This window comes from Mizuhopecten yessoensis, unplaced genomic scaffold, assembly GCF_002113885.1.
Source record: "Mizuhopecten yessoensis strain PY_sf001 unplaced genomic scaffold, ASM211388v2 scaffold10275, whole genome shotgun sequence".
Lineage (NCBI taxonomy): Eukaryota > Metazoa > Mollusca > Bivalvia > Pectinida > Pectinidae > Mizuhopecten > Mizuhopecten yessoensis.
Window position 1 is genome coordinate 2103984 of NW_018408465.1, and position 22894 is coordinate 2126877.

The 22894-nt window shown below is 38.6% G+C and overlaps 2 protein-coding genes across 3 annotated transcripts; one reads left to right on the top strand and one right to left on the bottom strand.

The window, feature by feature from the left end:
• Positions 1–2291: 2291 nt before the first annotated feature.
• LOC110459989 lies at positions 2292–3683 on the top strand. The gene has a single exon (XM_021512659.1). It carries the CDS (start codon positions 2431–2433, stop codon positions 3142–3144), a length of 714 nt encoding a protein of 237 aa, XP_021368334.1. The 5' UTR covers positions 2292–2430; the 3' UTR covers positions 3145–3683.
• A 2818-nt stretch (positions 3684–6501) lies between these two features.
• Positions 6502–22691, bottom strand: LOC110459946 (SH3 domain-containing YSC84-like protein 1). Of its 2 annotated transcripts, XR_002463950.1 has the most exons (10): positions 22621–22691; positions 17938–18087; positions 16797–16919; positions 14947–15011; positions 14190–14431; positions 12312–12504; positions 10638–11088; positions 10174–10290; positions 6814–9364; positions 6502–6631 (listed from the first exon to the last, which is right to left on the bottom strand). XR_002463950.1 is itself a non-coding variant. In XM_021512475.1 (9 exons), exons 2-9 carry the CDS (start codon positions 18050–18052, stop codon positions 9255–9257), a joined length of 1416 nt encoding a protein of 471 aa, XP_021368150.1. In that variant the 5' UTR covers positions 18053–18087; positions 22621–22691; the 3' UTR covers positions 6502–9254. The 2 variants fall into 2 exon arrangements, 1 of the variants encoding a protein (XP_021368150.1); XM_021512475.1 differs by having other exon boundaries at positions 6502–9364.
• Positions 22692–22894: the final 203 nt, after the last annotated feature.

The window sequence follows — 22894 nt, forward strand, 5'->3', positions numbered from 1 at the left end:
ACCAACTTTATTTTACAGACGAGATTGAGCCGATGTCGTTCAACATTTTAAAATTATGCACAGTTGTGAAATGACCAATGTCAAGGTTAATCAAGGTAAATCTAACGTATGCGTGTCTGTGTGCTGCAAGCGGTATATTGGTGTACTTTTAGAGTGCTACTTCAATGAAATACTATGCCGAAGGCACCCAGCTCAGTATTCCGAATGGTTTTACTTGGTATAACTAAGGTGGTAAAATACTATTTTAAACACGAAAAACACAGAAAGACAAGAAGGCTTTTCTGTCTGTCTGTCATTCTTCGGTCAACCTTTATAAAATTACTATTCCAAAACGCCTCAATCGATTTTATTGATATTCGATGTGAACACAACGTTTTATAAATGAAATGTGTAAAGAAACAGGGAAGCATAAACAGGAACATAAAGCCATGCACTGTCAACTAGCTTGTACACCATCAGATAAAGAAACGGGATAGTTTATTCAAGATCAACTAAGTTCATCGCGGCATATTTCAAATCCATCACCGTATCAACCATGGACCACGTGTCTCAAAAACAGAGTGTTGACACGGTACCGACATAGATAACCACTCGACCACCACGGTCCCGATATACAGGTCGATGTTTGTTGATCATGGTCATTAGTGGCCTTGCTGTTTCTTTGTCATTAACCCAGTTCGCATGCTGAGGACGTGACATTACCCAGGTTCGGGTATCCCCTTGCCAAGCATACACCAAATGCTTGAAACAAGGATTGGTCACATGCACCACACTGTAACAGGAGAGGAAAAATGCACGGCCAGACCGGGGTTCGAGCCCAGGACCTTCCGAACTCTAGACGGATGCTCTACCGATTGAGCTACGTGGTCGCCGACGATCGACCCAGTCCAGTTCCGCTACACTTGTATTCGTCAAAGACTTTTGTAGTGGAGGTCTTCGATGAAGCAGAAGACGCTTTCCATTCCGGAATACCTGGTCTCATTCACTTCTAATTGTTTAAGATCTCCATGTAAAGTTTTCCTTATTCATTTTTGCCCTAGTAATATCGATGATGAGTTCAAATATCAGTTTGATTGGTACCTCAGAATTTTCTCTAAACTCCCGCGCAATATGTAATCTATACATGATCATTTGGATGTTGATTGTAAAGAAACATCTCAAGCGTTAGTCTACCTTGATGTCTCGGAATTTTCTCTTGTTTTTGTTTGTTTACCTATTGAGATTCATCTCCCCCTCCATGTGCTAAAGTATTATATACGCATTCCATGAAAAATCCTGCTCTTCACTGTCCTCCTAAACCGAAAGTTATATATCTTTGTATTCTTAACAAGTATTTTTACTGTCAACCACTTAACTGGTCTTTGCTGATATTATACCAAACTGGATTTGTATGAATGGTCAGCTTTAGCTATGAAATGGAATTGTGTCAGCTGGTTCAAATCCTATATTACAATAAAACGAATTAACCTAGTTAATCTATAAACTTGGTCGTACCGATAATCCGTGTAAGGTGACGGCTGGTATCTAATAAACCTTAATTTCGTACCTGTTTCAGGTGACGCCGTTATATAAGTGGCATTTGGGTCTCTGTTTGGTGTTTATGGATCAACGTCCAGATCAAATATCATAACGGCCTGGTCAGCTTATAGTGAAGGTTTTTGCAGAGTTTTCGTGTTGAATGTTTTAAAGGTCATTATAGATGTTTGCAGAATCTCGTATTAATTAATTGAAATATATTGTTTGAAGACAAGAAACGAAACAATACATTACATATATCAGGCGATTTACAAATACTCATTTTTAATATTTGACGAGTTGACAATTTTAAAACTGAAACAGTTATTTACAACAATAGACGGGATGAATATGGCCAATTGTTTTCGGCTGGTCAAATGAAACCGTTCTCCAGCTGGTGGTGCTGCAATGGATTCTAAAGTGATCTTCTGTCCATTAAAGTGTATGTTGTGAGGAAATACACACAAGTTTAAGTGAAGGAAGTTGCAGATTAACATTCTGCTTGAAATGTGTTGGCGAGTGTGATCCAGGTGTATGATTGACCTGTAAATCTATCAAGTACCGCAGATGTGGACATCCTGTGTATGGACTACACACCTTTTCGAAAGATCTCTGGCCTCTTTCCGTAGAGGAGTATATGTAACGGATTGTCATGGATGGAGACTTTTCGTGAAGGAACTATATACACCTCTTCTAAATAGTCATCGGCCTATCAGTATGCCAAGAGTATACCCGTAACGGATTGTCGTGGATGTGGACTTTCCGAGTAGGAACAAAATACCTCTTCCGAAAAGACATCGACCTTAATTCGCAGAATATCCGTAACGGGTTTTTGTGAGTGTGAACGTTCCGAAAAGGAATTACATATCCCTTCTAAGTAGTCACAAGCGAGGGTATCTGTGAGAATTTGTGAGGATGCGGTCGATGTGGTTTATAGTATTGTGTCTGCTTCTGTTTGTAGGCTGTGGTACTTGCTGTTTTGTACGGTACTGGCAGTTCCACAGCATGACGGAGCTCCTGTCCATACCCGCCGTCGTGGTGTACGGCAGAGAGATCCTAAACATAAGCGTGGCTCCCGACAGGGTCGACTCCATATTTGCCGTCAGCTGTGTTCTTCGTTCAGACAACAGCACCATTGGCGCTAATATCACGGTGGAAGGTGTGTGGCCGCGCAAACGCTGTTCGGTTACGCACGCAGTATACAGCACGGGCAATGACGTCATCGTTGGACTTAAAAGACTGAGTGACAATACATTTGAATGGGACGAGAGGAATCCATTGCAAAGTATTGCATTCGAAGGGTTTTCTCAAAACTTAATGGAATTAGCGACCACATGCGGCCTTCAGAACTGGACATCACCGGACGGGGTCAGTGATACCACGTGCCCATTTTGTGGTCATCCTGCAAACGTTTCGAATCCCTTCCAGACAGTGTGTCTCATTGACCAGCTGACCAATGAAACCTGTACAGACGTCCCTAGACCGAGCATAACTGGGGTTTGTACCTGTGATAAGACCCGGAGACCTTCCAAAGACATCGAGGTGACGGGCGGTATAGGGATCGTGGTCATCCCTAGTCTCGTCATGGTTTTAATGACGGTGTTACTATCCAGCAGTATGACATGGTAACCATCCTTATAGATGAGGCCCACAGGGACCTGATAATTTGTTACAGCTGTATTTGTAAGTTAGGTTGGGTCGACATTTCGACATCGAGAGCTTTAATTTCTGCCCTTCTCGGTTATATGATCATTTATTGTGGGTGTCAATTTTACCGAAAGTTAATCTAAACCCCTAAAACATCCTAGTTTAGGTCCAAATAGAGTTGTAAAAAAATCTCAGGTCCCTGTGATTAGGCCTATAGTTCAGGATCGGAAATAGCAGATCAGACGTTTAAATGCCAGAAGAAACGCTCGACGTTGATTTCTTGTGACAACTGTCATTTGCTATCTGCATGCTGTTAAGATGATTGTTTGGATTTATTTACTTACATCCATGTGCCTCTATTATAGGAAAATGGTTTCGGAATAAACGACTTACTTTATTTCGAGTTTTAATACTGGATAGGAATTAAGTGCACCTTACCATTCCCTTCAAAAAGGACTGATGTTCGGTGAGGAATTACTTGTATGAACCGTTTTCTATGTGTTATAAAGTACTGAAAGAAACAAAATAAATTTAGACTTTACAAATATTTTGTTGATCTTTTTTAACACAATGCGAATTTAGGCTTACCACCGACCTTTGCCTCGGTGGGAGACGTATACATTATGTGAATTATTATTATCGCACAAGAAATGATATTAGGTTAAGGTCCTGTTTTTTTTATTCCTGCTGAAGGCTCCTGGAAGACGGAGCTCCACGGAACATAATTTGTTGCAACTATGCTGAAGAAAAAACCACGGGGAACTATGTATAATTAATCTGCTATATGCTCCTCGCCGACAAAGGCCGAATGAGCATTGTTTTCATTGCAACAATGTTCTACGTGGAAATACAAGGGGAAAACGAAAATCTGTTGCATTTTTATGTTCCTCTGGCGGATAATTCCAGGGAAACATGATTCTTTGCAACCATATGCTCCTCAAGGACAAAGCCCTAGTGAGCATTTGGAGCAAATGTGCTTCTCGACGATCAATTCCCAAAGAACATCACGGTTCAGGGGCGGGTCCAGGTGAGGTAATCTGCTAATATTTTATTGAATATGGCAATTTATCATATTCATAATGGGTGATCCGTAAAATTTCATTTCTCCGCCGTATAAAATATACATGCTCCAAGTCAGGAACCGTTACATTAGTGCATTTCACAATTATTTTATCTTTTTTAGCAAAAAAAAGGTCCATTTTTTTTTGACTCGCTCCGCTCGGCGAAAACTTTGATTTTAGCCCCCTCTTTCAAATATCCTAGAAACGCCCCTGCGGTTGCAATCATATCTTCCTTGATGACAAGACGCCTAGGGACATGATCTGTAACAATCCTTGAGGACAAAACCCCCGGGGTGATGATTCACTGAAGGTTAATCAATGAAGGACCATTGTCTCACTGCAAGCAAAACAGTAGCTTGATAGTACCACTGTAGTTTACATTTCGCCTAATATAACTGTAGCAAGTCGGGATACTCAGGGGCGGGTCCAGGTGAGGGCGTAATGGGCGTACNCCCCCCCCCCCCCCCCCCTCCTTTCAAAAAAACAACAACAAACAAATAATATCGTAATCTGCTAATATTGTATCGAATATGGCAATTTATCATATTCATTAATTAAACACATACTCTGATGTCTTTTTTATACTGATTCCCCCATCCGATGGGCGATCCGTAAAATTTCGTTTCTCCGCCGTATTCGACTCTGCGATTAGTATGCATTGTTGTTGACCATGTGATATAGTGAAATCAGGAACCGTTACATTAGTGCATTTCACAATTATTTTACGTTTTTTTAGCAAAAAAAATGTCCCAAAAGATTTGATTCTTTCAAATATCCTAGAAACGCCCCTGAATTACTGACCCTGATCAAGTAGCTTAGTTGGTCTGAGTGTAATGGACTGGAGGTCCAGGGTTCGTATCCTGATCCAACCCAGTTGTATTTTTTATCTTATTTTAATTTTCAGCAGTGATAATTATCAAAGCTATAATCGTGACTGAAAAAGTTTCCAATGCATATTTACAGTTTTTGGAAGTGATACGTCAGTAAAATTTCAATGGACTTTTCAATGGACTATGTTTATCCCCAAAGGTGGACATTAATTACTGTACATGGATAAACTTATTGTATATGACGATGCATGCATTTTCTTAAAACTTTTAAGGATCCCCATACCACTGCCAAAAACTGTAACTTAGTATCGGAAACCGTTTTTACCGACATGACTATAGTTTTGATGAATCATTTCTGAATTGAAAAATGTACCTTGCGGGATTTGTATGTGAGAAAAAAAGTAGATATACTAAACAAAATATATACAACAACAGTGGACTGAGAGTAAAAATTAAGCTGGAACGGGTCTGGGATTCGAACCCTGGGCCCATATTCATGAAACCGTTCTCATGCTCTAGCATGGATTCTGTGCTCAAACCAACTTTCTTGTAACTCGATTTAATCTTGTCAAGCGATCAAAAAGTCAAATGTAAACATTGGAAACAGTTTTCAACTTTTAGTCTCCTCAATGTTTTTCCAAATCATTANAATTAATTTAAAAAAAAAAAAAAAAAAAAATATAACGGGAAAAAGAAATTAGGCTCGAGCACAAATTCCATACTTGAGCATGAGAACGGTTTCACGAATACGGACCCTGGACTTCAGATCGTTATACTATAGCTCTGTATAGTGCACTGGCCAAACTGTGTTACAGTTATACCTTAAGTGGAAGTAAAGGGGAAGTTACTCTACATAGACAAACTTCAAAGCAGTGAGACAGGGATCCTTAAATATCACTTTGGATATCATATTGTTTTTATTTCACAAAGTTCAAATATATACAAACAACTTTTCCATCAAATTCATCATTTAATTAGTGAAATAACAATATATGTATAAATATAATGGCACAGAAAATAAGTGTAACAACTTATAATACCATGTTAGTTCTTTGTTCACGTTGGGTCAACAACCTCAATGTACCTGGTACATCAACAACCTCAATGTACCAGGGACATTGAGGCTGTTGATGTACCAGGTAAATGAGGTTGTTGATGTACCAGGAACATGGAGGTTGTTGATGTACCAGGAACATGGAGGTTGTTGATGTACCAGGTACCTTGAGGCTGTTGATGTACCAGGTACATGGAGGTTGGTGATGTACCAGGTACATTGAGGTTGCTGATGTACCAGGTACATGGAGGTTGGTGATGTACCAGGTACATTGAGGTTGTTGATGAACCAGGTAAATGAGGTTGTTGGTGTACCCGAGGTACATTGAGGTTGTTGACGTACTAGGTACATTGAGGTTGTTGATGTACAAGGTACATTGAGGTTGTTGATGTACCTGGTACATCAACAACCTCCATGTACCTGGTACATCAACAACCTCCATGTACCTGGTACGTCAACAACCTCAATGTACCTGGTACGTCAACAACCCCAATGTACCTGGTACGTCAACAACCTCAATGTACCTCGGGTACACCAACAACCTCATTTACCTGGTACATCAACAACCTCAATGTACCTGGTATGACAACAAACTCAACGAACCTGGTACATTGACAACCTCAATGTACCTGGTAGGTCACCTATCTCGATATACCTAGTAGGTCAACAATCTCAATGTACCTGGTACACCAACAACCTCATTTACCTGGTACATCAACAACCTCAATGTACCTGGTACATCAACAATCTTAATGTACCTGGTACATCAACAACCTCAATGTAGGTCAACACCTTCTTGTAAATGTAATGTGTATGCCAACAACCTACATATCAGACAAATACAATGGTTATACCCGAGTGAGTGAGTTTATCCTTTAGTATAAGTTATGCTGTAAGCTTCAAGTAAACATATTTGAGAACATATTCACAAGATTGGACATAAATCAATGTAAATACTCATTAGTAGGTCATGGATATCTTGTTTATACATCAACCCAAGCATTTAAGAAATTCAGATTTTCTCTGATTTTAATTCTCTGATCATTTGAAAATCTGTAAAAAAAAAAAAAATGTAGGAGACGTAATGTATTATCTTAAAAATATAAAAAAATATATAAAAAAGCACATCCACTCAGTGATGTGATAACTTATAACTTACTCACAGTAACAAGTAGTTAGTACATTGTGTACAGGTAAAACACTTGTATACCAATAGTCATAGACAATACTTCGCTATAGTTTAACCCTTTAACCCCTAGTATGTAACTTCCGTAAACTCTTCCATCTATTGATTTGGATGAGTCCATTATGGTATACAGTGGTGACTGGTGAAAGGGTTAAGAACCACAATGTCAACAAATCTTCACAACTATTGCTTTAGCTCAGATCTTGTAAAGCTAACTGGTCTACATATCATTTCCTCAATACAAAATTATATTCTTTATATTAGCCACATAATTAATTAATAAAACATGAAAGTAATGCAAAGATACAATGTAACACCTGTATGTACTTGTGTAGATAGTCATACAGTAACTATGGGTGGACATCTAACAGTAGAGTTGAACCTACAGTCATAAATGACCAACTAACCCTTTCACCCCTATGTAACTTTAGTAAACTCTTCCATGCATTGATTTGGATGAGTCCATTATGGTCTACAGTGGTGAAAGGGTTAATCAAGGCCCAAACAGAAACTATAGTCATGGCCTCAACTTACGATTTCCACAAAGTGCGTTGCTGAAATCCCTTCTGATAACTGGAGAGAAAAGTCCTAGACAAATAACATACAACACACATCTTGTACAATGTTCCAGAGTTTTTGAATCTCTGGCTCAGTTTAAGTAAAGAAAGGGGAGAACATATGGAATGACTTGCTGATGTATCAGTTTAATATTGATTTAAAATTATTTATTGCGTAGACGGACATTATTTCATCAAACATAACAATGGCTGCCTGTTGTGAAACAATTTTGCACATTTTTATCAACAGTTATACAACTTTTCATTGGCATAATTCGTACATGACAAGTCACTTAAACTTGTACAGGTCAATCAGCAAATGACCTTCACGACCTGTGCATACTGTTTAAAAATATAATTATATATGTATTTCTATATATAGAAAAAAAATCCATAAATGAAATTATTATATCAAAGTAATTTCAAGCAAAAGCTTTGATATTTACAATAGTTTACAAATCAAGCTTGAAATAAGTCAGAAAACCCCCCAAATGAAATGTAAAAATAAATAATGTTTAAATACACAAGGGAGACAATCCATGGTAGCCTTGCGTACAGGGGCTAGTATCAATCATTAATACACAAGGGAGACAATCCATGGTAGCCTTGCGTACAGGGGCTGGTATCAATCAGGAACTACACACTTTTTTACATAAAGTACCGAGGATTCCCGATTTGGGCTCGTACTACAGAACTAGGTACATAGTATACAACACCTGGCAGGCTACCATTACGGTCACAACTCCGGTGTATTTGTCAAAACATATTATGTTGCTCAGCATATCATACGCCCATTGCAATGCACAGAGAATGTAATATCATGTTGAGTGAGGAATGTAAGCTATTTGTTTAGGTAACAATTATATATATTGTTATGTCCATGATCTGGTTGTCTGTACACTGACTTTGCTGTTCAAATAACTTAATAAACTGATTATATAATCGTGAAATTTAATTGCGGAATTGTCAAATGTTGTCTTACAGCCTGCATTGCTATTAAAAATAATAATATACAGCATTTGATATAGCACCCTATCTAGCTAACATAAGCCACTCTAAAGCGCTATACAGTACTTGGATATACAATTGATACAATATTGCTGACAAAGTTACTCGCCAGACTTTATTACCGTTGAGTTTGCAGCACAGCCAATGTATGTTACAAGACCACAACACCTTTACTGAAGCATGTGTTTCTTCAATAAATCATAAAAGACACAGATTTATATTACAATGTAACCAGTAAGAATTTTATCACAGTTGGCCCATCATATGACTCTGGAATCAATCAAATTCTCTCATACAACCATGGAACATAATTATAGGAAGTCAGAGGGCAGAGGTAGTACAGACAACCACTCAATGTTTCGTCTATTATTTCAACATAACAAAGTTCCTACACTGTTACTTGACAGTGATGTAATTGGCAGGGAAGATACCAGTTTTCCCTCTACATGTGCCTTCCCACCAGTCATCGGTAGACTGTGTCCGAGTCAAAATGAGGATTTCTTCTCCTGAAATGAAACAACATTTATTATACATAGAAATGAATCGGTAAAACCCAGTCACAAATACAGTAGTATATACTGTAGTTAATATAGTCTAAAGCATATATGTATCAATTTGATATATAAATGGAATTCATTTTACAATATTTCAACAGTTAAGAAATGAACTGTTAGCACAGATTAATTTTGCACAGCATCATGAATATATGATAAATATATAATACACTCGGATCCAACGACATGACCTATTCATACATATAATGTAATGGTCAATTCTTTTCCAAAAATGTTATAAGTTTAACAAGGTAACAAATACTTTTGACAGGCACTGTGTAACCTCTTACTTCCCAGGGCCGATTTCCCAAATGCTAACGACTAAATTTTCAAAGTTAAGATTTATGACAAAATATAGTGTCCTTACATTTAAAAGTTCAACAGGGTCCAATATTTCAAATTTCTTTCCACAAATCCATTCATAGATCAGAAGAATTCTGTGTCAAAGACATAAATAATGATGTTTCTTTCTTTTGAAGTGAAGCAAAAAAAGTGGTTGTAGCGAAATTGGAAAATACGGTGTGATTTCCAAGTATATTTTTGCATCATTTTTGAACCCCCACCTCCTGTTATTTAGTATCTAGCCAGGCAGCCACATTGTGAAACAGTCAGTGAAGGGCCAATTTGTTCCACCCAATTTTTTTTGCAGAAACTGCATCAAAGAAACAGTGCTTTGGAAATAAGAGGTTGCAGTAGGCATAGCATAAGCTTTATCAAAATGCCGACCAGCAGCCTCATGTGTTATAGACGTAGGTAAGTACCTTTTCTGAAGGAAATGTCACAAGGAAGCTGTGATTCATATGCAAAATTAGCAATGCCCCTTCCTGGTGTAACATTCACCTTTGACCAGGCATCCTGCGAGGTCACCACTTCAGATCCTGGTTTTCGAAAAACATTTAAACAAACAAATAATGAACTAAAAAATAACAATAAATTGTCATAGAATGTCAAGAGTTTTACTTTTTAGTCACACTTACTTTTAAGACCTTAATTATGCTTTAAGTTAATTAAATTATTTGTAGATTTCAACTGCCATATCCAAGTGCTTTATGCATTAGATATGTAGTTTTCCTAGCTTATGGATACTGATTGTTTGGTAAAAACAACTTTTCGATGTTAATTTGAAAGTTGGAAAAGACAAAAAAAATTCATACTCATACATGTACAACTCATATGAAATGGAAACTCATTTGAAACCCTTTATCTTGTTTGACCTTGAACTGACCTTTGGATGAAGTCCGAGTGGTGCGACTCTGGACGGTGCGCTTTACGACTGTCTTTGACCCCCCATTGGTTGATGAGTGCTGTGTGACAGTACGTACGGATCGACAGGACTGAGCTCGGGGCATGGCAAAAGGGAGGTCAAACTTAGACATGGGGTCGTCAGTGGATAGTTCAGAACCGCCATAAAGATTATACTGTGACCTTGACCTTGACTCGGGCATGCTGTACTTGTCCCCAGGGTCTGAGGATTTTGGCAGGCTGTACTTGGACTCTGAGAAGTCACCCTCACTAACACTGTGTCTAGAGTGAGACTTAGGTAAACTATACCGATCCATTGGATTGGACGATTCCTCATCACTGCTATCCTGACTGTAGTGTGATGATGATGCGGGAAGGCTATACTTAGACATGGAATCATCAGAGCCGGGCCTTGCAGACCTGGACTTTGTGCTCTAAAAAGCATCAATACAATTCATAAATATGTAGGATATGGTATAATAACAACAAAAAATCAATTTAACATTAAAAATCTGCAAATACACAAATGTAAAAAAGATAGCCACCAGGGGCAGCATAATTTTTTAAGCAACAGTGACCTTGACCTTTGGCAGACCAAGCCAAAAACACTAGTTTTCTTCACAGCCACTAGGGTAACCCACCCACCAAGTCTGAACTTTGTATGAACATTTGTTTTCAAGTTATCATCCAGAAAAGCCAAAACAAGCAGAATTCTATTTTCAGCAATGGTGACCTTGACCTGTGGCGGACCACACCCCAAATCAGCAGTGTTCTTTGCATGCATGGAATAGGGCAACCCACCCACCAAGTCTGAACTTTGTTTGAACATTTGTTCTCAAGTTATCATCCGGACAAGCCCTATGGAGAGACAAATTTTCAGCAACAGAAAATAATCTTTTTAACAGATCTGGTCTTATTTGTGGTCAAACAGAGTACATGAAGCTTCCTTTGAATATTTTTTCATAATATGAAATTTAAACAAATGACAAAGAGGGCCTTATCACTCGCCTGGACATTTATGCAATCATTACAAAATGTTCTCATTTAAAGTACATCTGTGTAATACATTTGGGAGGGATCAGACCCTGGACCTAATTCTGGTAGCATGGTAGTGTTTGTCTCTTCATGTCCAGTAAGTACATATATGGTTATAGGATGCAGGTGCTCTGAGCTGTCTCTAAGTGTAGTGCAATGAACATATCCTGAAGAGCAGTCATCAGGATTTCATTACCTAATCTCTAATTGCCCAACAATTGTACATGTGGTTATCAGATAGACATCTCAACCATTTCCATTTAATGACCCAGAGACTAATTAAGTCCCCAGGGGCAGGGATAAACACTGGGACCAATTCTGATAGCATGGTTGTTTCGTCTTTTCAAACCTTGCAATTGCTTATACATGATGTGTTATTTAAGTAGGGGAATTTCAAACATGTTCAAGCCATGCCTTTTCGGCCCCACCCCTAAGCCCCCCCAGGAGGTCAGTCCTGACTACTTGGGAATGTAGTTCAAGGTCATTTTATTTCCAAATTTTTGTAGCACTCATTGCCAGCAAGCTACTGACCATATATCACCATGATTCTGATTGATAACTTGTCTAACTAAGAACCAACTAAATTCAGTTATATTTAGTGTTCAGTTGATATGTAACATACAGAAAAGCGGCTCTTCAGTTTCTCCCCCATGGTGTGAGCTTGCTTGGTGGCAGCTTTTTTAGCCATATCTAGCATCTGTTTCTCTGCTTGCTTCCTGTGCATCTCCAGTGTTTCGTACAATGCGCTGCATTCCTCCGGACGTGGAACTTCACCTGACAGAATCTGGTGGGCGCGGATATCCTGACCATAAAATCTAAAATCAATTAAGAAGTATGAAGTATTAAAGGATGGGTGCCAATTTGTGCTTCTGATAAGTTTCAGTTTTTGTTGATACATACCTTGGGGTTATGCCATCATGATATATGACATGAAACGAATGTCAGCTTTGAGACCATTCCGAGATATGAATGGGTAAAGTAGTACAAATTGTACAAAAAAGGCAGAATTGTTGACATTATTAAGCTGATATATAACAAGGTCACAGTGACCTACTTATCAACTATGTGCTACTTTTTTGGCCATTTTGATTATTGTGTTACACAGTAGAACACATCAAAATTATGAAGAAACCTTCATAAAAGAGTATGTAGTTTTGTCAAAAAGATACTACAGATGTATTTGTAATTTTGAGCCCCCACTTTACCCCCTCATATATCGGGATGGTCTCCAAGCTGACCTTATTTTCATATGATGATGACTTAACCCCAAAGTATGTACTGTATATACAAACAAGAGGCCCTATAGATATATGGGCCTGCATCGCTCATCTGGTATTCATCTCACACTTGTAATCTTAATAGTGGACTAAATAACAGCTACAGGCAGAATATCAGTGTTTGATTCATAAGAACCTATCAAAAGATTTAAACATATGACGCCTGTGACCTCGAATGTTGAACAAGGACATTAGGTTGAAAGTGGGAAAAGGTCATTCATTTGAACAAACTTGGTAGCCCTTCATCCCAGCATGCTATGGGCCCAATTTCAGTACCCTTGGCCTTTCGGTTATTGAAAAGAAGTCCTTTGAAGATTTTACGACATTTGATCCCTGTGACCTTGAAAGTTGGTCAAGGTAATTCATTTGAACAAACTTGGTAGCCCTTCATCCCAGCATGCTACAGGCCCAATATCAGTACCCTGGGCCTTTTGGTTATTGAGAAGAATTAAGTTGTTTGAAGATTTTAATATCTTTGACCCCTGTGACCTTGGAAGTAGGTCAAGGTCACTCATTTGAACAAACTTGGTAGCCCTTCATCCCAGCATGCTACTGGCCAAATATCATCAGCCTGGGCCTCTTGGTTATTCAGAAGAAGTTGTTTAAAGATTTTTTAAGACAATTGACCCCTGTTACCTTGAAAATGGGTGAAGGTCATTTATTTGAACAAACTTGGTCGCCCTTCATCCCAGCATGCTACTGGCCAAATATCATCACCCTAGGCCTTTCGGTTATTAAGAAGAAGTTGATTAAAGTAAAATATTGACGCCGGACGGACGCCGGACGGACGACGGACGCTGCACCACGGCATAAGCTCACTTGGCACTTCGTGCCAGGTGAGCTAAAAATTAAATAAACTGACATAGATGCAACATCAATGACAGTCAGGTCTGTTATTAGCATTTGATGTATGAGATATTTATGAAATGGTTGCACTCTGAACAAATCTCATCATTTTAATTGAACATGAATGGCATAAGACTTTGTGTATAGACATTGAAGCTCCTCCAAACCAAAACCACTCCTCTAGCTTGATTTCAATACGACACAATCCTGTGTAATGGTGTATATACAACTAAGAGAATGTTAGGGTGTGTAAATTGCTTAGTCTGGTTACCAAGGTTTCCCGTGTACATACAGATTCACCTCACCACAAAAGTATGAGACATGAAAAGTACCCTGTATTAATACAAGATTTTCAATACTTGTAACAAAAACTTTACTTTTTATTGGCATCCTTTCTCTCTATGAGAGCACTTCCCTCCACCGATATGCCGGCAAACAGTCCCTTCGTCTTGGAGTAGGTGTAGATGGCCGCTGGGCTCCTCAAAGCTACATCAGCCTCAAGGTTACGCCCCAGCGGTCCCGCTGCTATTGAGAAATTACCTCCGAGGGTCAAATTACCTCCCTTTGAGAAAGCTTCGACTGATGAGTGTGAGTTTAGGATGATGACGAAGTCAGTGACCTGACGATAAGAGAGGAATACAAAACATTAATATAGCAAAAGGCTATGACAGAGGATGATTATACAAGTATAGCAAAAGGCTATGACAGAGGATGATTATATCAGGAGCAGTCTGACAGAGTGTGATATTATATTTCATGCACTGGTCCTAGCCAAGCAATTCAAAATATAAATATAGCCCCATATCTTATACTGGAAACATAAAGGTGGAATTTCAATTTCTGATGTTTTCTGAATTTTCTGAGCAAAAAAAAGTCAACGTAGAAATACTTTCTCACCTGTTATATTTGTTAATTTAAATACTCAAAAACTTTAGTAGGACAATGGGTTAATTATTAGAGAAATACTTTCATTTTGACATTGGATACATATAACACACCTCTGCGCCAAGTCAACATAGAAAAACTTTCTCACCTTTTATATTTGTTAATTTAAATACTCAAAAACTTTAGTAGGACAATGGGTTAATTATTAGATAAAGACTTTCATTTTGACATTGGATACATATAACACACCTCTGCGCCAATTTCAAATCCGCCTCCAAGACCTGCAATGCCCAAGGCTGATGGTGCCGACCATTCTGGAGGAGACATCAGTAGTTATTGTATAGTAAAACCTACCTAGACTTATCTAATTATTGTAGTAAGAAGTAAATTTGTTTCCTATTATATTCTGTATAAACCAAAGTTATAGGCACAGATATGAAAGAAAATATATTTATAGTACTTATGTAGAACAACCGTTGAATTGAGTATATACTACTGGTATATGAGAAAGTAAAGCAAAAGAAATAGCCTTCAACTCTCTTTTAATATGATTGTTCAGGTTCATGACAAGGTCAGGATCTGAACAGATTTCTTTTTGCTTTTTTTATTTTACTTTTTTTTCATTTCTTTTTTTTCCTGAAAATTTAGTTGAAGATGTTTCTAAAAATTCAGTTCCTACACATCTGACGTTCGACCTTGAGATATCACATTGCCTAAATTATTACAAGAGGCCCATAGGGCCTGTATCGCTCACCTGGATATCTAAGCAATCATGGCAGAATATTCTCCAAATGAGATCCATGGGAATATGCCAGACCCCGAGGTCAATCCTTGTAGCATATATATCTGTATTCAATTTTTCATGCCCAGCAATTTTATGTATGGTTATGGGGTGGGGATCTCAACTGTTTCAAAGTTATGAACCTGGGGTTAAGTCTGCAAGGGTGGGTCAAACCCTGGGGTCAAATCTAATATCATGACTACATTTGTCTGTTTATGCCCAACAATTGTATATATAGTTTTGGGGTGGGTATCTCAACTGTTTTTAAGTTATGGCCCAAGGACTATGTTTCCAAGGGTTCGTCTCTTTATGCCCAGCATTTGTATATATAGGGCCATCCTGGAAGCAAATGTTCATTCTTCTCTTTATACTCAGCAATTGTATATGTGGTTATATGGTGGGGATCTCAACCATTTCCAGGCAACACACTTTTTTTGGCCCGTCCCCTTAGCCTGGGGGGTCAGCCCCACCATTTGTACAATTTCGAATCCCTGCATCCCATGAATGCTTTTGATTTAATATGATTGATATCCAGTGCATAGTTCTACAGAAGAAGTCCTTTGTAGAAATATAGCCAAATTGCCCCATTTTGGCCCCGCCCTCAGCCCTCTGGGGGTCAGCCCCACCATTTGTACAATTTTGAATCCCCACCACCTAGGGATGCTTCCAGTCTAATATGGTTGATATCCATCACTTAGTTCCAGAGAAGAAGTCGCTTTAAAGCAATATAGCCAAATAACCCTTTTTGGTCCCGCCCCTCAGCCCCCTGGGGAGTCAGCCCCACAATTTGTACAATTTTGAATCCGCACCACTTAGGGATGCTTCCAGTCAAATGTAGTTAAATTCCAATCAGTGGTTAAGAAGAAGAAGTCGTTTAAAGAAATTGTTGACAGACGGACGACGGATGACGGACGACGGACAGACGGACGACGGACGACGGACGACGGACAGACGGACGACGGACGCCACGGTATGGCATAAGCTCACCTTGGTCCTTTGGACCAGGTGAGCTAACAAGTTAAGGCACAGCCAGAGCACACTGTTGCTTAAAATTTAACACTTACTTGAGCTTTGACCTTGAAATGACATTCAAACTGACCTACTTAGGTTATACACATCAAACCTTTTTTAAGTTACACAGATATGAAACATATTTCTAACAGTTTAAAAGTTACAGTCAGGAAAAAAACGAACAAGAAAAAGAACCAATACTGGTTAGGCAATACAACATATATCTCCTTTTATTAGAGGGGAAGACATCATCACTGTGAAGATCTTTACTTAATTATTTGATCTCTATCATACATGTACAATGTACCTGCATCTAGGTCATCCCCGACCTTGGCAATGACAATGCCACTTCCGCCTCGTGCTGTCACCAGGAACCCAGCCTTAAACACTGTCAGGATAGCCAGGCCCTTCGCCTTCACCAGAATGCCAGCTGAAAGTCAATGTTAATGTGAAACCATAAAACCCTTCGCCATCAGCAGAATGCCCACTGAAAGTCAATGTTGGAGTTTAACCCTTTCACCCCTATGAAACTCAAGTAAACTCTACCATGCATTGGTCTGGATGAGTCCATTTCGGTCTAGGGTGTTAAAAGGTTTAATGTGATACCATAAAACCCTTCGCTATACATGTATGCAGTCTCTTTGGAGGTGAAATGAAAGTGTTAAAAGTTGGGATGCAAAGATGAATTCCCTTGGCCCAGAGATGCTCCAAGTCCAATTAGGTCAAAATCCTTACACCTAATAGATACTTCACGAGTAGTCTATCAAAGATTTTCCCCTTTTCCCCCCTTTGGACTCTGTTGCTCTTTCACCAAGAGCCAGTCAGAGAGTCAACATCCTTTAAACACTATTGAATCATTTTAGTCTGAGGATGATCCATGTGTAAATTAGTTCCAATATACCATCACATGTATTCAAGGTGGAGAATATCTGTTTAAATGCGCCTCTAATTCCCCCTTTACCCGTACATGTACTATCCCTCTGCCTCTTGTTGAATTCCTAAAGTTGGTCCACAGATGCTCAATGCCATATTAAGTGAAAATCACGTCAGGGACTCGTATTTAAAGAGAGGTCTTTTAAGGATCAAATCATATTTCTCCTTTCTCATTTCCAAATAATGTACATGTATGCAATAGAAATCCCTTCATTCATACTTAGTGAGGAAGTAGTCATACTACGGTGGGGTTGGGGGGTTATGCCTTTCATTTACACAATACTTCATGCATCTTACTGTAGAAGGTTGAGACCAGGTAATGTGAGGTATTTCAACAACACGAATAACCAGATTAAGCATAGTGCCAAGTAATGATATAAATATCAGGTATATGCTATTAAAACAAATATTTGCTCCAAGATAATCATTTTACAAAAGTAAAAATGCCTTTCAGCATCATCCGAAATTCCATTTATTGCTATTAAGACTATCTGCTAGATCGATAGAGTACTTACCTGGAATGAGTTTGTCAGGGCCCATGCTTGCTGTGGGAACAGTAAATCCACGTAAAATTTTGGCCGCTTTCTTCGCCTCTGACCGTAGGCTGTGTGGAATAGGTGTGTTCACCATGGTAATAGGAATCAATCATCTCAGATGTTTGTCATCTTTTTCACAAGATAAAATCATCATTAATAACAAACAGTACAAGTAACAATTCTTCATGTTCAAAGTCATATAGTCTGATTGGTCAACTCTTCAATATACAAACAGAATCAGACACAACAATGTTATAGATACATAACACATGCACAGCAGAATTAATGATGTCACAAGCGAAAGACAAGTAAACATGAGGTCCTGGGTTCGAACCCTTGTGGAGGCATTGTAAAACTCTGGATGAGTTTTTTGCTTGGGGGGAGGGGGAGGGGGCGTGTATATGTCACCCTGGTAAAATACTAGCTCCTCTCTACCGACTCGGCTGGGGAGAATTCTCTTTAGCTCATTTGGTAGAGCTTAAGACTAGTAAACCAGAGGTCCCAGGTTCAACCCCTAGAGGAGGGTTTGCAAAAAACATGACCTATATTATATTTAATTTTTAAAAACGGTAATTGTATAAAAAAAATATACTGTTTGAGAAGTGAAAAGCTGTTTACCACTGATATGCTAGTGGTGTGGGGGTCTTGATAACATCACCCAACTACATATGCATGGCATACAACTGATCAACTGCAAAGCTTAAGGTAATAAATGAATTTGAACTTGCATGGCATATAAGCCATAAAGAAAGATGCTCTCCCATCTTCAAGAACTTCCTATGATGGTGTCAATGGATGAAGGGTTAGACACATATCCCCTTTCTATAAACCTGGTTATGAGGTGAAGGGGAAGAAACCCTCTCACCACTCATGTAGAGATTTGTGTAGAACTGGAGAAACTGAGGGTACAGTGTACGCCAGGAGGCACTTACTTAAGGGATAGCATTCCTGGAGTTGATGATGCGCTGGCTTACCAGCAGGTACACATCTTCTACTATACCCTCCTGAGCGAGGCCATATTGCTCCTGCCAGGGCTTGTAATGTCACTAACACCTGCCTCCATCAGCAACAGGCAGGGAGAGCCAGATTCCAACAGGAGGCTTTTGGAATCGATGCCTGCCAGGGCCAGGCATGGAGAGGCCACCTTGAGTGATAAGGTAGCCACCCCAACATACGGCTTGGAGCCATCTGCCACCTCTACCAAGCCTAGCTAGTTAGTAAGTCAACGGACCTGGTAAAACAGTGCCAATGAACTGTTATCATAGTTGCATCGGACACCCTCTTGGGTCATGAAAAAATCTTTTCACACAACCAATAAGAGTTTCTATGTGACGTTTCGATGACTGGTACAGTATGTACCGTACAATGTCACCTTCATCAGACAAATGACCAGTGAAGCATATGAACACAAAGGTGTAAAATGTGTACAAGTTGTCCACAAAATTGATGTCAATATGGCTACGCTGTAAGCATATGTACAATAATTGTTATATATGTACAGAAATGACTCGATTCAGCTACGCTTTGTTTAGTGCTGCCCAGCCAATGCTGACATCCTTGCAGTGGATGAACATCAGCTGGCGTGCCACCCTTAACTTGACCATATGCAGCCACCTGCAAGGCTGTGGTCAATAGGGTGATTTGTAAGTCCACCTGTAGCCCGACCTTCCTCTGGCCTCGACACCAGACTTAGACATTCTGACAGAAAGGTGCCGCACCAGACATCTATCTGTCAAAATGTCGAAGTCTAGATCTGGTCTCAGGGCCAGAGGAAACCCGGGCTAGTCCACCTGCTGCCTACAATCTGTCTGCATGCATGGATCAATCAGTAGGTCGGCGGCACTGACCCATGCAGCCAAATTACACAATTAGAGGTTAGGTAAACCCTACCACTCCGATGGCTACTGCACACTGGTCGTATCCAGTGGCCAGCAGCTGAAGGAATGCCATAAGGCGGATTCAGATATGGCACTACAAAATAGATTTAATATTTTTTTGAGAATTGATTTGATGTAAAAAGAAAAAAAAATACCAGTGAAACACATCTCTCTGTATGGTTCAGCATGGATTTTTTTGTTTAAATCGTTTGAGGTGTTTTTTTTGATTAATTGCTGGTTTACAATCTGAGTCACCTCTACGAAACACCGGGACTTAGCACAGGGGTTCGTTACAAATGTCTGAAATACACATATGCTATACTGATATATGGGTCACAGCACACATAAACTAATACTCATGCTTTAACGTCCGTAATTCTCCACAACAGCATAGCATTAAATACGACATATATGATCTCGAACAGGTACCATTTCATGTTGCCCACATTTTTGACGACCCAAATGTGGTTTATTGGGCTAATGAAAAACTTATTGATCAGCATATTCCAATCAAACAAAAATATCAGAGAAAAACCAGTGCTCCTTTCATGAATGGTAAACTCCAGAAAGCAATAAATCATAAAAAAAAATATTTTGTAAATTTAATCTTTGTAAATCAGACAAAAACTGGAACCTGTTCAGGAAACAAAGAAATTATGTAACAAAATTAAAAAGACAGGCCATCAAATTATATTTTGCTGAATGATGTGGTGGGGGAACATAGTCGACAGACTTTTGGCCACTATTTGTCCATTTATATCGAGCAAAGGTGGAGGAGTGACAGATGAAAATGTACAATTACAGAAAACGACAAACACATCCACCAGATGTCTGTAATAATTTGAATGATTTTTTTCGTAAATGTTGTCACAGATATAGGTATAAATACAAATTGTCCTGAAGGAGCAGATCACCCTAGTGTTTTAGCAATAAGAGAAAACATTGATCTGCCTGAATAAAGAAAATCAGACCAAAAAAAGGCTACAGGTTTAGATTTAAGGTTCTTCATCTCAACAGTAATGTTATGGCAAGGCCTGTTACAAACTTGGTTAACATGGTTTTATCTAAAGGCTATTTCCCAGACCAACTTAAGATCGCTAGGGTTATTAACGTTACCCCTATTTTTAAAAAGGAGAACCCTTTAAGTCAAACAAACTATAGACTATAGTGAGGATATTACCCACTATTACCAAACTTTTTGAAAGGTCTATGGTTGAGCAACTCAGCTAGGGGCTAATTTCGCGGCATTTTCCATCCTTTCCTCTCGGCTTTCAGATGTGGATACAGCTGTCAGTCAGCGCTGATAGCACTCACTGAGGAGTGGGGAATGGCCTTGGACGGTAACAAATATGAAGCTGTGCCATTCTGATGGATCTGACGTCCAAGGCATTCATTCGACTGTGTACCGTCTGAACTCCTATTGGAGAAGCTGGGAGCATATGGGCTGGGAGATACCGTTGTGAAGCTTATCAGAAGCTATTGAATAGGTGGTACTACAAGTCCAGTATTAGATATTGTCAAAGGTGTACCACAAGGCTCAATACTAGGGCCAATTGTTTAAAAAAAAAATATAAATGACATTTTCTTATTCATTAAAAATGCAAAACTTTTTAAATATGCAGACGACAATACTCTGTCCTATCCACACAACAACATAAGTTTGAAGACATACATTAGAAAGTGAATGTAAAACTCTCATAGACTGGTTTAAATGCAATAAAATGAAGGCAAATACTGACAAGTTCCAGGCAATTACAATTGGTAAAAAAACACAGATGGAAAATACTTCTGTTTGCATAGGTGATATTACGATTACATGTAAAGAAGCTGTTAAGCTTCTGGGTGTAACCATTGACCATTTATCATGCTTTTATATTGTCAAGTTTTAATTTCTGTCCACTCATATGGCTTTTTTGCTCCAAAGCAAACACCCAGAAACTTGAAAGGGTACACTATAGTGCCCTTAAATTTGTCTATCAAGATTTTAATTCCAGCTACAAAGATCTTTTAGAAAAAGGTATGTAACACTTGTATGATACATTACAATTATTAAGACTAAGACAAGTAGCTAAAGAAAATTTTAAAATTTTAGATGGACAAAGCCCGTTATTTACAGGATTTTATTCATGTAAAAATATATCACCTTATAATTTTAGGTACAGTAAAAATGAAGATGTCCCTAGAAGCAAAACAGTTAAGAATGGAACATTTAGCTTCCTCTGCATGGAACTCATTGCCAGAGCATGTCAGATTATATCTACATCATTTAATTACTTTAAATGACTAAAAAATAATAAAAACTTGGAATGGTGAAAGTTGCCACTGTGCGATGTGCAGATGAATTCCCTCCCTTTGCTGCTGCTTCTGCTGTATATCCATTCTGCTTCATATACTTTTAGTTAGTCATTATATGCTTGCAAGATTTGTATATGTATATATATAGTTTTTATTGCGCTATTTGTGTTGTTTTGATTTGATTTTTTTATAAATTGTATGTGCTGCTTTAAATTTAATAATGGTTTTATTTCTTGTCAATTTAATTCAAATCTTATACTATATTTTTATATTTTCTGATATCTGTGCTTTTTATTTATGTATGTATTTATTTATATGAGTTGTAATTATGTAATTTCTTGAAGGTATTATGTGATAAGTGTGTTTTTCCAGAATGTTTCAAGTTATCTAGGAATTTATAAATAACCACATGGTCATGGGGCACTGTAGCCACCTTGTTTTGACTGTTTGCTTATTTTTTTATCCAAACGATGTGATCAAAACCTCTTACCGAATACATATTCGTCCGTTTCATGAATGCGGAAGTTAGTTTCACATTAAATAGAGTTATCTCCCATCTTTAAGAGGACCAATGAAAGGCCTAAAACGCGGAAAATAATTCCTGCTTTGCTTCAACATAAAAATTGATTCACCAGTTGGATAATTGAAATATCTAGTAAAGAAGTGGACGTAAAACTGCTTGAAAAAACAATGCCCTCATCGCCCCCCCCCCCCCAACCCCAAAACAAAAAAATGGAGACGTCATGAATTTTTTGTGTGAAAAA

Excerpts from the sequence above, each read along its gene's own strand:
- LOC110459989 (XM_021512659.1), top strand. The coding sequence starts at position 2,431 with ATGCGGTCGATGTGGTTTATAGTATTGTGTCTGCTTCTGTTTGTAGGC.
- LOC110459946 (XM_021512475.1), bottom strand. The coding sequence starts at position 18,052 with ATGGTGAACACACCTATTCCACACAGCCTACGGTCAGAGGCGAAGAAA. Across the intron at positions 12,505-14,189 it reads AGAAAGGATGCCAATAAAAA|ATTTTATGGTCAGGATATCC; the intron begins GTAAAGTTTTTG and ends AATTGATTTTAG. Across the intron at positions 11,089-12,311 it reads AACTGAAGAGCCGCTTTTCT|AGCACAAAGTCCAGGTCTGC; the intron begins GTATGTTACATA and ends GATGCTTTTTAG.